The sequence below is a fragment of the Vulpes vulpes genome, chromosome 12 (assembly GCF_048418805.1).
Source record: "Vulpes vulpes isolate BD-2025 chromosome 12, VulVul3, whole genome shotgun sequence".
Classification (NCBI taxonomy): Eukaryota; Metazoa; Chordata; class Mammalia; order Carnivora; family Canidae; genus Vulpes; species Vulpes vulpes.
The window spans coordinates 140,921,734-140,934,801 of NC_132791.1; the positions used below are offsets into that span (position 1 = coordinate 140,921,734).

Genomic DNA, 13,068 nt, shown 5'->3' on the forward strand with positions numbered 1-13,068 from the left:
GTAAATCAGTTAATCACAACCCAGCAGCCCCAACCAAAATTTCAGTTCTACTTGATTAGCTTAGTTTACACCCATTGGGCAGAGGAAAGTAGGCATGTTGGCTTTCCCTAAGCGTTCATATTCAATTTTTAACTGGGTAATACCTCAGAAATGGTTTCCCATTACACCAGAACCATTAACTTGTAAATGACCTTGACCGAAGGATAAATCTCCCACAACTCACACCTTTTTCTTAAACAAAATGGCTTACTGTCGATGAAACGGATATTCTGAATGCTAAGTCCCTTCCTTGAACAGTTTTAATCAGCTAGGAGCCCCACACCATTACATAATTTCACGACAGACCACAATTATGCTACCATGCAACAAAACTTTTATTAACATTTTGAACAGCTATTGAGAAAACCAGTGATTCAGCTCTTACTGAAACTGGTAATTTCTAAACTTAAATTGGGGCAAATGGCTAGAGTGCAGAGCAATGCCATCACTGGGCACTAAGAATTCAAGATTGAAGAATTAACAGCCACCCCTCAGACGGAGAACCAGGTGGAGAGTTGACTCTTTCTGGATGTTGTAATCGGAAAGAGTGCGGCCATCTTCCAGCTGCTTGCCTGCAAAGATGAGCCTCTGCTGGTCAGGGGGGATGCCCTCTTTATCCTGGATCTTGGCCTTCACGTTTTCGATGGTGTCACTGGGCTCCACCTCCAGGGTGATGGTCTTGCCGGTCAGGGTCTTCACGAAGATCTGCATACCACCCCTCAGGCGCAGGACCAGGTGCAGGGTTGACTCTTTCTGGATGTTGTAATCAGAAAGAGTGCGACCATCTTCCAGCTGCTTGCCTGCAAAGATGAGCCTCTGCTGGTCAGGAGGGATGCCCTCTTTATCCTGGATCTTGGCCTTCACGTTTTCGATGGTGTCACTGGGCTCCACCTCCAGGGTGATGGTCTTGCCGGTCAGGGTCTTCACGAAGATCTGCATACCACCCCTCAGGCGCAGGACCAGGTGCAGGGTTGACTCTTTCTGGATGTTGTAATCAGAAAGAGTGCGACCATCTTCCAGCTGCTTGCCTGCAAAGATGAGCCTCTGCTGGTCAGGAGGGATGCCCTCTTTATCCTGGATCTTGGCCTTCACGTTTTCGATGGTGTCACTGGGCTCCACCTCCAGGGTGATGGTCTTGCCGGTCAGGGTCTTCACGAAGATCTGCATACCACCCCTCAGGCGCAGGACCAGGTGCAGGGTTGACTCTTTCTGGATGTTATAATCAGAAAGAGTGCGACCATCTTCCAGCTGCTTGCCTGCAAAGATGAGCCTCTGCTGGTCAGGGGGGATGCCCTCTTTATCCTGGATCTTGGCCTTCACGTTTTCGATGGTGTCACTGGGCTCCACCTCCAGGGTGATGGTCTTGCCGGTCAGAGTTTTCACGAAGATCTGCATTTTGACCTACAGTTTAAAAGGAAATCGTTAGTATACCAATTCAGGATCTTGGTGACCTTCACATACATTCAATTCTTCAAAATGAACAATTAACTTCATCAACATCTCTCACGGCCCCCCCCTCTAGTGATCGTAAGTTAACCACTAAATATAAAAATTTAGTCAGGGCTTCAATTTACCAAAGATGGAAAACTAAAAAAAAAAAAAAAAAAACTTTCAAAGATTAGTATCGAGAGCCTTAACTATTCCAGACTCTTCACTAAATCGTCTTCCAGCCCACCCCCACCACTCCCTCCCGCCATCCCGAAATGTTCCCAAAACCTAAGCAAAATACGTCAGATTAAAAAAAAAAAAAAAAAAAACCCACGAAACTCGACAAATATTGTTTAAATGCAAGTGAGGCAGTTTTCACTGAGTTGGGATTCAAAATTCAGACAATTTTAAAAAATCCCCCTAGACTACCTCTTTTCCGCCTTCCCCCTCTGAAGCAGACGCGATGGAAGCTCCATCGGTTAAGAGTCGGTTAGTCAGTGTCGGCGCGCGCGCCAACCGCCCCCGCTCCCTTCACGTAAACAAGGCCCACTCTTCCGGAAAGGCCGGGCGCCGTGGCGCCGCGTCACCTCGCCCTCCCCTCCCCCAACCCCCTTCCCTGAGCACCCCCAGCTCCGCCGACCCCCAAACCCCTCAGCCTGGTCTCACTTAGAAAGCCTCCGCACTTCTCCCAAGACTCCGAAGCCGCCGGCGAGTACCTGCTAACGAACGCAAGGACACCGAAGTCAATCACGTCCAGTCACCCCCACACCACCACCTAACAATGCCAGCCGCCTCTGAACGCTCGCGGCTCCGCGGAGCTGAAATTTATGCAGCGTCTGTTGCGTCACTCATCACTGCCGACGTAGCCGCAGTGTCCGTACGCTGCCGAAAATAGTTCGCTCGGCCCCACCTCCCGCGGCCCAGTTCTGCCCTCCCAGCCGAGCCCCAAGTTCCTCAGAGCCAAAGGAAGGACTCTAAAAAATCAGCTCCCCTCACTTCCAGGCGACTCTTCTCCTCCCTTAGGAAAAAGTAGGGAAATGATTAGGCGGATGGATTTGAGTTAAGGGGACCTTCCTCGAAAGCTCTCGAAACTTCCTTGCGGCGCCGGCGCTGATTGGTGAGGCGTGGGAAGGCGAGGCCGGCGCTGATTGGTGGGAAACGCGGCGGCTCGGTTGTTGCTGGGCTTCCAGCTAGGGTGGGTGAGCGCCGACGTTGCTAAGTAACTCTGCGCGTGCGCCACAGAGGCGTGCCTTGGCGAGAATGGGGTACTTCCGGCCGGAGATGGAGGAGGGCTACATTGCTCCCGCCTCCAAAGTCCAACACCCCCACTCCCGTCCTTAAGTCTTGGGTTTTTCTAGCTTTGGGTAAGGAAAAAGCTTCGTCCGCGGCGACTTTCTTGGGAAGGTCGCCCCGGTTCGGGTTCGGAGGCGCTCACGGTGTGGCCCGCCGCTGTTTTTGCCAGTGTCGCCGTGGAAGCACGAACCCGCTCCCCTCCCCCCCCATCTTGACGCGAGCGCGCACTGCTCGGTTTATTTTTGCGCTTGGTTAGAGCAGGGTGAGGGTGCTTTAATGACGCTTTTTTTTTTTTTTTTTTTAAAGAGTCGGAATGCTTTTGTCCTGGATTCCCACAAGGGCTAGACTCTGGTGGCGGGACCTTGTGTGTGGTTGGGGGGAGGGGGCGGCCTCCCCCTCCCGCCTCCTCCTCCTCCCCTCCCCTCTCCTCCTCCCCTCCCCCCAAGTAGAGGCCCTGGGAGGCTCGGCTCAGGCCCCCGGGGACTCGGTGGCCGGCTTAGGTGTGGCGCTGGTGAAACCTGCAGTGTTCTTGCCCTCCTTGCTGTCTCACCAGACTCTGGTAGGGAAAAAGATGCGGATCAGGAAGCCCACAACCCGAGCTCCGGGGGACGAGGAATTGCGGAAAACAGGACTCCTCCTGTTCACGTGTTTGCTCCTCAAGCGACGGTGGAGGTGGAGTTGGCCAGCTCCGACCTCTAGCTGGTCCCCTCGCTTTACTTCCCTCGCCCCACCCCCCCCGGGTGTGGCCCCCAAGCCCCGCCAGGAGATTACACGAGCACCCTGAGTCAGACAGGGGCGTGGAAATCTCGGGGACACGTGGACTCCAGTGTCTGAGTCACGGAGCCGGGGATGTAAATAAACACGCAGATGGTTGTTAGTGGCGTAATTCCAGCCTTCCCAAGTGAGTGAAGTTTTGCACGTTAATAGAAATCAGCTGCACGCCCCTTAGAAAAAAGGTCGCTAGTCCTTAAAATACATTTCTAAGCATACTATTCAAAAAAGATGTTCATGAGTTAACCCCTCGACAGCTTAAGTTAAACTAAAACTTGGTAAGATCCACTTACTTGCATAACAGAGGAAAATAAGTTTCCTTAAGATAATTTGTGGGGCGCCTGGGTGGCTCAGTTGGTTAAGCGTCTGACTTTGGCTCAAGTTGTGATCTCCAGGCCCTGGGATCTAGGCTCCCTGCTCAGCGGAGAGCCTGCTTTCTCACTCTCCTGCCTCTCCCCTGCTCGTGCTCGCTCTCTCTCCCAAATAAAAAAAAATTTTTTTTAAATAATTTTGGACTTGGAGGTCGTTGATAAAATGGTTTTTTTTCCCCAAAGTATGAAATTTCATTTTTGTTAAACTGCGTTGGAATTTGTTTTCACCAACTAGCAGCTTCTCCTGAGTCATAGAGGTTGAGCTGTGAGAATAATCTAGAATGGAGATCTCCTGACGGATGGGATGACTTCGCTTGGGGTTCTAGCGATTGCCAGAACCAAGTTAGTCACAGGGCTTCCTGGTTTAATGTTTTCCCAAAGTGGGACATTTGGTGACTTCAACAAAGCAAAATGTTTTCAGAAGGAGGTCAAGTGCTGTCCTTGTAAAACAAGGTGATTTTTTTTTAATGATCTGTTTATAAATGAACATTTTAATAATGACATCATTTCTGGTAGTAAATTGTAAAAGATAATTTGTAAACAAGTCAGAGAGTAGAGTGAAAAAAATCCCAAAGAGCAGAAATTTGATAATTTAGCATAATACTTGGCATTGTGTTCAATATATGTTCCTTCAATGAAGTGCAGTTTTACCTTTTGTTCAACTGGGGAAAAGAAAAAAAAAAAACAATTTTGTGACAACTTTGAGCACCAAAACACAAAGCAAAAAGCCAGCATTTATTTACTCTCCATAGGCAAATGTTTTTTCCTAGGCATTTCCTTTGGAAAAAACAGAGATTCTAAGTGATTTCATTGGGTTAGATGTCTTTCAATAAAGATCTGTGAGAAAACTGTGGTTCCAATGATAAATTCACAATTGTTTTCTTGACATTATCATTATATTAAAATATAGGGTTCATCGGTGGTTAGTTATTTTCTCATTTGGCTATTTATCTCGATAGAATTGATAGAATGACTCCTGATTCATTACCAGCTAGTTAGAAACTTTGGTATTGGATATCCCAATGAACACAGGGAAAAATTCTGTATTGTCTTTATATTGGGCCTTAAAATTATGAAATCTGTCCTATAAAACATAGCTACTTTAAAACGTTTATTATGGAATATTACATAAATGAAAGTTGGAGATAACATGAGCAATACCCAACTTTATTAAATCTGAACATTTTGTTATTTTGCTTCAGCTTTTTCTGTGGCAAAAAAAAAATACTATAAAATTTATCTTTCCATTATTTAAATGTGCAGTTAAGTGGTAGTAATTAGGGCAGCCCAGGTGGCTCAGAGGTTTAGTGCTGCCTTCAGCCCAGGGTGTGGTCCAGGAGACCCGGGTTTGAGTCCTATGTTGGGCTCCCTGCATGGAGCCTGCCTCTCCCTCTGCTTCTCCCTCTGTGTCTCTGCCTCTCTCTCTCTCTGTGTCTCTCATGAATAAATAAATAAAATCTTTTTAAAAAGTGACAGTAATTATATTTCACATTATTGTATTATAGATTCCTAGGATTTTTTCATCTTGCAAAACTGAAACCCTATGCTCACTTTACTATTCCCCATTTCTCCCCACTCCCAGGCCCTGGTAATCACTATTCTACCTTCCATTTCTTTGATTTTGATTACTTTAGATACCTTCTAAAAGTGGATTTAAACAGTGATTTGGGGGGGGGGGAGTTGGCTTATTTCGTATAATACCTTCAGGATTCCTCCATACATGTGACAAATTTCCTTGTTTTTTAAGGTTAATAGTCCGTTGTATGTATATACCACATTACAGGTATCTATGGGTATTTGGGTTACTTCCACCTCTTAGCTATTTTGAATACTGTAGTGAATATGGGTGTGCAAATACTCTGCAATCCTGCTTTCAGTTCTTTTGGATATAGACTCAGAAGGGGATTGTTGGATTATGTGGTAATTCTATTTTTAATTTTTTGAGGAACCTCCATACCGTTTTCCATAATGGCTGCATCATTTGACATACCCACCAGTCACGTACAAGGGTTCTAGTCTCCCCACATCCTAGCAACACTTATCTTCTGTTTTATTTTTTTATAATGGCCATCCTAGTGCGTGTGAGGTGGTATTTACTGTGTGTGGCTTTTTTAAAAGATTTATTCATGAGAGACAGAGGGAGAAGCAGACTCCCTGTAAAGAGCCTGATATGAGACTCTATCCCAGGACCCCGGGATCATGACCGGAGCTAAAGGCAGATGCTTGACCACTGAGCCACCCAGGTGCCTTGGAAAAGTAAGTCTCTAAGGAATTTTGGAAGCATGGTTTCCAGGACCTTTCAGGAGCTAGCTGCTGTTAGGAAAAGGTCATTTATTACCATTAGTGAAGCCTTAATCATGAGATCCTTCAGATTAGTGGGCCATATGTTTGGAGGGTAATTGCTAATGTGTATCTTGGGGAGTAGAGATCAAGGAAGTTTCCAAAAGAATTTCTATATGTTTAAAGTAGACTGATAGGATCCTGGGAGGTGGGTGGTCAGGTTAAGATTGCCTTTTGGCCTTAGCAAAGGGTCAACATTGAGGCAGCTGAGCTCCCAGAGGAAGTTCACTCTACCTGTTTCAAGGACTTGTCAATGGGCTGCAAGTAGTAAGGAAATGTAATATTTCTTTGGCTTTGTTTTCCACATCAGTAACACCTTATGTAACTACAGTACAATGTCAAAAACAGGAAAATACCAGCGGTAGAATCTGCAGACCTTATTCATATTTCAGCAGTTTTACATGCACTTTCATGTGTGCCTGTATATAGTTTTGTACAGTTTTATCTCTTGAGTAGATTCATGTAACCATCACCAGGATCAAGATACAGTGCTATTCCATCATAAGGATGATGGTACCTCTTTACAGTCACAACTTTCTCCCACCCCTTACCCCCCAAGCCTAGGCAACCACTTTCTGCATCTTTATTTTCTTTCCCATATGTTCATCTGTTTCATTTCTTAAATCCCACATATGAGTTAAATTGTATGGTATTTCTTTCTCTATTTCACTTAGGATAATACTCTCTAGCTCCATCCATGTCATTGCTAATGGCAAGATTTCATTCTTTTTGACGGCTGAGTAGTATTCCATTGTATGTATATACCACATCATCTTTGTCCATTCATCAGTCTGTGGACATTTGGGTTCTTTCTTTTTTTTTTTTTTAAGTTTTTTTTTTAATTTTTATTTATTTATGATAGTCGCAGAGAGAGAGAGAGAGAGAGAGGCAGAGACACAGGCAGAGGGAGAAGCGGGCTCCATGCACCGGGAGCCCGATGTGGGATTCGATCCCGGGTCTCCAGGATCGCGCCCTGGGCCAAAGGCAGGCGCCAAACCGCTGCGCCACCCAGGGATCCCGGGGTTCTTTCTATAGTTTGGTTATTGTTGAAAATGTTCTAAATCTTTATAATGTTATTTTGGGAATGTTGAAATCACTCAGTATGTAAGTTTTTTTATTTTTTTATTTTTATTTTTTTTAAAGATTTTATTTATTCATGATAGTCACACACAGAGAGAGAGAGAAAGAGAGGCAGAGACACAGGCAGAGGGAGAAGCAGGCTCCATGTAGGGAGCCCGACGTGGGATTCGATCCCAGGTCTCCAGGATCGCGCCCTGGGCCAAAGGCAGGCGCTAAACCGCTGCGCCACCCAGGGATCCCTGTAACTTTTTTTAAAAAAGATTTATTTACTAGAGAGAGAGAGTAGAGGAAGGGGCAGAGGGAGAAGGAAAGAGAGAATCCTCAAGCAGACTTCCCCACTGAGTATAGAGCCAGACACAAGACTGGATCCCAGGACCCTGAGATCATGACCTGAGCTGAAATCAAGAGTTGGACACTCAATCAACTGAGCCACCCAGGCACCCCAGTATGTGACTTTTTGACAGTAGCTTTTTTCACTCAGCATAGTTCCCTTGCAATTCATGCAAGGTGTTGCATATACCAATAGTTCATTCCTTCTTGTTGCTGAGCAGCATTCCATGGCATGGATGTACCATAATTGGTTTATTCAACCACCTACAGATGGACTTTTGAGATGTTTCTAATTCTTTACTATTAGAAGTAAAGTTGCTATAGATGTTAATGTACACATTTTTTGTGTGTGAACATATGTTTTCATCTCTCTGGGACAAATACTCAGTACTGTCATTGCTGGGTCATGTGTAAATATATGGTCAGGTTTTCAAGAAACTGCCAAGCTATTTTGTGGAGTGGCTGTACGAGTTACACTCCCACCAGTAATGTATGGGAGATTCTCTGTATCCTCACAGCATTTGGGCATTGTCACTGTTTTTTATTTTAGCTGCTCTAATACATGTATAGTGATAGTTTATCATAGTTTTAATTTACTTCTCCCTAATCATTGATGATGTTGAACATATTTTCCTGTGGTTATTTGCCAGGTGTATGTATATCTTCTTTGCTGAAATGCCTATTCATGTATTTGCCCATTTTATAATTAATCCAATTGTTTGGCTTTTTGCTGATGAGTTTTGAGGGTTCTTGAAATGTTCTTTATACAAGTTCTTAGATATGTAGCTTGCAAATATTTTCTCTCATTCTGTGAGTTTTTACTTTCCTGATGGTGTCTTTTGGGAAAAAAAATGTTTTTAAAGATTTAATTTATTTATTTGAGAGAGGGAGCGAGCACGAGCCAGGTGAAGGACAGAGGGAGAAGCAGACTGCTTGCTGAGCCGGGAGCCCCATGCAGGGCTCAATCCTGGAACTCGAGGATCGTGACCTGAGCCAAAGGCAGACACTCAACTGACTGAGCCACCCAGGCATCCCTGTTATTTATTTATTTATTTATTTATTTATTTATTTATTTATTTATTTATTTATTTATTTATTTTTAAAAGATTTTATTTATTCATGAGACACAAAGAGAGAGGGAAAGGGAGGCAGAGACACAGGCATAGGGAGAAGCAGGCTCCATGCAGGGAGCACGACATTAGACTCGATCCCGGGTCTCCAGGACCATACCCTGGGCTGCAGGGGGCGCTAGAGAGAGCAAGTGCATGCCAGCTCTGGTGGTAGGGGTAGTGGCAGAAGTAGAGAGAAAATCTTAAGCCTACTCTGCACTGAGCAATAAGCCCTATGTGAGGCTGGATCTCACGATCCTGAGATCACGACCTGAACCAAAGCCAAGACTCAGATGCTTAACTGACTACCACCCAGGTGCCCCCCCCCCCGGCACCTTTTAAAGATAATACTATACATTTATGTTTCCATAAATATTACATGCTGCTATAAAACTGAATGTGACCCTAAGAATTGATATGCCAAATCTTAATCCCCATTGTGGTGGTATTTGGAAGTGGGGCCTTTGATAGGTGATTAGGTCATGAGAGAAGAACCCTGTAGAATGGAATTAGTGCCCTTATAAAAGAGGCTCCAGAGAGGCACCTGGCTGGTGCAGTTGGTAGGGCATGTGACTTCTGATCTCAGTGTTGTAAGCTTGAGCCCCATGTTGGGTGTAGAGATTACTTAGAACTAAAATCTTCAAACCCCCCCCCAAAAAAACGAAAAACAAAAACCCAAAAAGACTCCAGAGACCCCCTTGCTCCATATCCATATGAGGAAAAATTCCCATCTGTGAATTGGGAAGCAGGCCCTCACCAGACACTGAACTTGCCAGAAAATTAGACTTCCTAGCCTCTAGAGCTATAAGAAATAAATTTCTGTTCTTTTTAAACCACTCAGTCTATTGTATTCTTTTATAGCAGTCTAAGCAGACTAAAACATGTTTTTAGGCTTTATGTAAATATCATGCTTTATGTATCATTATGAAATTTTTTTTTCTTTTAACATTGTTTTTTTGAGATTTAGCTGTGTTGATAAATGTAGGCAGTAGATCTAATTTAACTACTTTGGCTGCGATGTTGTATTCTGTTATGTGAAGATACTATTTTTTTTTTAAGATTTTATTTTATTTATTCATCAGAGGCGCAGAGAGAGAAAGAGAGAGAGGCAGAGACACAGGCAGAGGGAGAAGCAGGCTCCATGCAGGGAGCACGACATGGGACTCGATCCCGGATCTCCAGGACCACACCCCGAGCTGAAGGTGGTGCTAAACCGCTGGGCCACCAGGGCTGCCCAAGATACAATTTAACTTTAGGGTGTTCCTAGTTTTTCACTGTTAAAAAGCTGCTAAAAACATTTTTTAAGTACATAGTTCAGTGGCATTAAGTACATTCACACTTAGGCTGGATCTCACGATCCTGAGATCACGACCTGAACCAAAGCCAAGACTCAGATGCTTAACTGACTACCACCCAGGTGCCCCCCCCCGGAGGCTGGATCCAGCCTCCCTTGTACAAACATCACTACCATCCATCTTCCCTCAGCCCCATGCAACCACCATTCTACCTTTGTTCCTACGAATTTGATATTAAGTACCTCACAGAAGTGGAATCATATATGTGTTCTTTGGTGACTGGCTTTAGCATAATGTCCTCAAGGTTTATCAATTTCCTTACTTCAAAAAATTCAATATTCCACTGTATGTGTTTACAACATATTGTTTATCCACTCATCTGTTCGTGGGCAGATTGTTTTGTCCTTTGGTGATTGTGAATAATGCAACTATGAACATGGGTGTACAAATATCTGTTTAGTTCTTGCTTTCAAATCTTTTGGGCATATATCCGGAGTGGAATTGCTTGATCATATGGTCATTCTATTTTTAATTTTTTGAGGAACCACCATACTGTTTTCCATAACAGCTGTACCATCTTACATTATTACCAACAATAAAAGCATCTCTATGTATATTTCCTTGTATTCATGTGTGAGAATGTCTCTAGGCAGTGTACATAGGAATCAAATTATGAGATGTGATCCTAAACTTCCCAAGTTTTGCCAAACTGCTCTCCAAAGTGATTGTACAAACTTGCAATCTCACCAGCAATGTAGCAGTTCTCACAGTTCTGTGTACCCAGCAGCACTTAATATTCAGACTTTTCAGCTGGGACCTGACTATAGGGAGACCCTTTCTGAGGCAGGTCTGATAGTTTGGTAGATTTAGTCATCACAAGTCCATTGGTTTGAAGTTTTTTTTTTTTTTTAAGATTTTATTTATTCATGAGAGACAGAGAAGCAGAGACACAGGGAGAGGGAGAAGCAGGCTCCCTGCAGAGAGACCAATGTGGGACTAGATCCCAGGACCTAGTACCTGAGCCAAATGCAGCTGCTCAACTCCTGAGCCACCCAGATGCCCCTGGTTTGAAGTTCTAAGGAGCCACTTGGGAAGAACTGTAAGAGGCAGTGAAATGACCTGTAAGTCACTGGAGGGATGTATCAGTGGATATTGGGTTTGCTCCTACAAACAAGTTAACAATTTTTGGTCATTTGTTTCTAATTTTAGAATTTGGCAATTATATAAAACTTACCAGTACAGTCTTTTAGGAACCTAAGGCAGTGTACTGCAGCAAAAAGAGCATGAGATTTGGAACGGAAACACAACCGTATCATATTTCCAGCTTGGTTTTTTTTTTTTTTCCTCAAAGACTTTATTTATTAACGAGAGAGAGGGAGAGAGAGAGAGAGCAGCAGCAGAGACACAGGCAGAGGGAGAAGCAGGCTCCATGCGAGGAGCCCGACCCAGGACTCGATCCCGGGGCTCCAGGATCAGGCCCTGGGCTGAAGGTGGTGCTAAACCGCTGAGCCACCTAGGCTGCCTCCAGCTTGGTTTTATACCAGCCCTATAACTGTGTATTTTACTTAACATTTTTAACCTTCAGTTTCCTTACCTGTAAAGAAAACATGTCGACCAGGTGTCCTACCTTGTCAAATCGAGTCTTAAGTCTAGGCAAATTACTTGGCACTCAGTAGATGCTGAGCAAATGTCACTTCTATCCCTTTTGTTTAGTGTCCTTTGCCCTTTACAGAAGTGGCCTTTGAAATACTGATATTTTCTTTTTTCCAATGCCTTTCTAGGGAGATTTCTTCAAACCAAGAATGGTAGTTTGCTCTATCAATTTCCCAACCTGTTAGAAAACTATATTGGGGGTGGGGGGCACACCTGGGTGGCTCAGTCAACAGTTAAGCATCTGACTTCCACTCAGGTCATGATCTCAGGGTCCTGGGATGGAGCCCTGCTCAGTGGGGAATCTGCTTCCCGCTCCATCTCCTTCTACCTCTCCCTTTGTTCATGCTCTCTCTTTTCTCTCTTTCTCAAATGAAAAAATCTTGAAAAAAAACAAAAAACTAAGATATCCAAAATGGATTAGGCAATAGTAGCTATTATTTGCTTGGATAAATTAATTTTGTACCATTCCATTAGACTTCAAGGAATTATTCTTCATTTATTTTTCTGATTACTATTGACCTCTTCCCAATTTCTTTTTTTAGGGTCATGAACCTATTCTGAGATTTCAATGACATTTTTTTTCATATTTTATTTATTTATTTGAGAGAGAGCATGAGCAGTGGAAGAGGCAGAGGGAGAAAGAGAAGCAGACTACCCCCTGAGCAGGGAACTTAACTTGAGGCTTGTTCCCAGGATCCTGGGATTGTGACGTGAGCGAAGGCACACACTTGACCAACTGAGCCACCTAGGCGCCCTTCAATGACATATTAAACTTTTATTTACTGTGTCTAATAAGTGAAATTTATTTGCTGTCAAGTCAAAGAACAATAGCTAGACAAAAGGTGGAGATGGTTTTATAAATTGATATGTTGTTTTTGTTAGCTGTGGGAACATTTCAACATGGATTAAATTTATGATGGGAACTGTCTTGGAAGCAGCCCTTTGCCCCACTTTGTTGTCAGAGGGGTTGGTTAGTACATAGTACATCTTCTAATATATAATACAACCTCTGATACATAAAGGAATTTCTCTCTCTTTTTTTTTAAGATTTTATATATTCGTTCATGAGAGACACACAGAGGAGGCACACACATAGGCAGAGGGAGAAATAGGTTCCCTGCGGGGAACCCAATGCAGCACTGGATCCCAGGATGCCAGGATCACGACCTGAGCCAAAGGCAGACACTCAACCACTGAGCCACCCAGGTGCCCAATAAAGGCATTTCTCTATCTGACATTTGAAACGCAGTGAATATGCATGTGAAGTTAGCCTTTATATTAATCAGCTCTCATTTGTATATATTTACTACAACAGATTTATATTCCATTATAATAATTTTTTCCAACTATTTCTGAGCA

General features: G+C 43.8%; 1 protein-coding gene across 2 annotated transcripts; it reads right to left on the bottom strand.

Annotated features, from left to right (window-relative positions):
- Positions 1-350: 350 nt before the first annotated feature.
- Positions 351-2,946, bottom strand: UBB (ubiquitin B). Of its 2 annotated transcripts, none has more exons than XM_026005559.2 (2): positions 2,184-2,946; positions 351-1,440 (listed from the first exon to the last, which is right to left on the bottom strand). In XM_026005559.2, the coding sequence occupies exon 2, from the start codon at positions 1,432-1,434 to the stop codon at positions 517-519; it is 918 nt and encodes a 305-aa protein (XP_025861344.2). In that variant the 5' UTR covers positions 1,435-1,440; positions 2,184-2,946; the 3' UTR covers positions 351-516. The 2 variants fall into 2 exon arrangements, with proteins under 2 accessions (XP_025861344.2, XP_025861345.2); XM_026005560.2 differs by having other exon boundaries at positions 2,134-2,613.
- Positions 2,947-13,068: the final 10,122 nt, after the last annotated feature.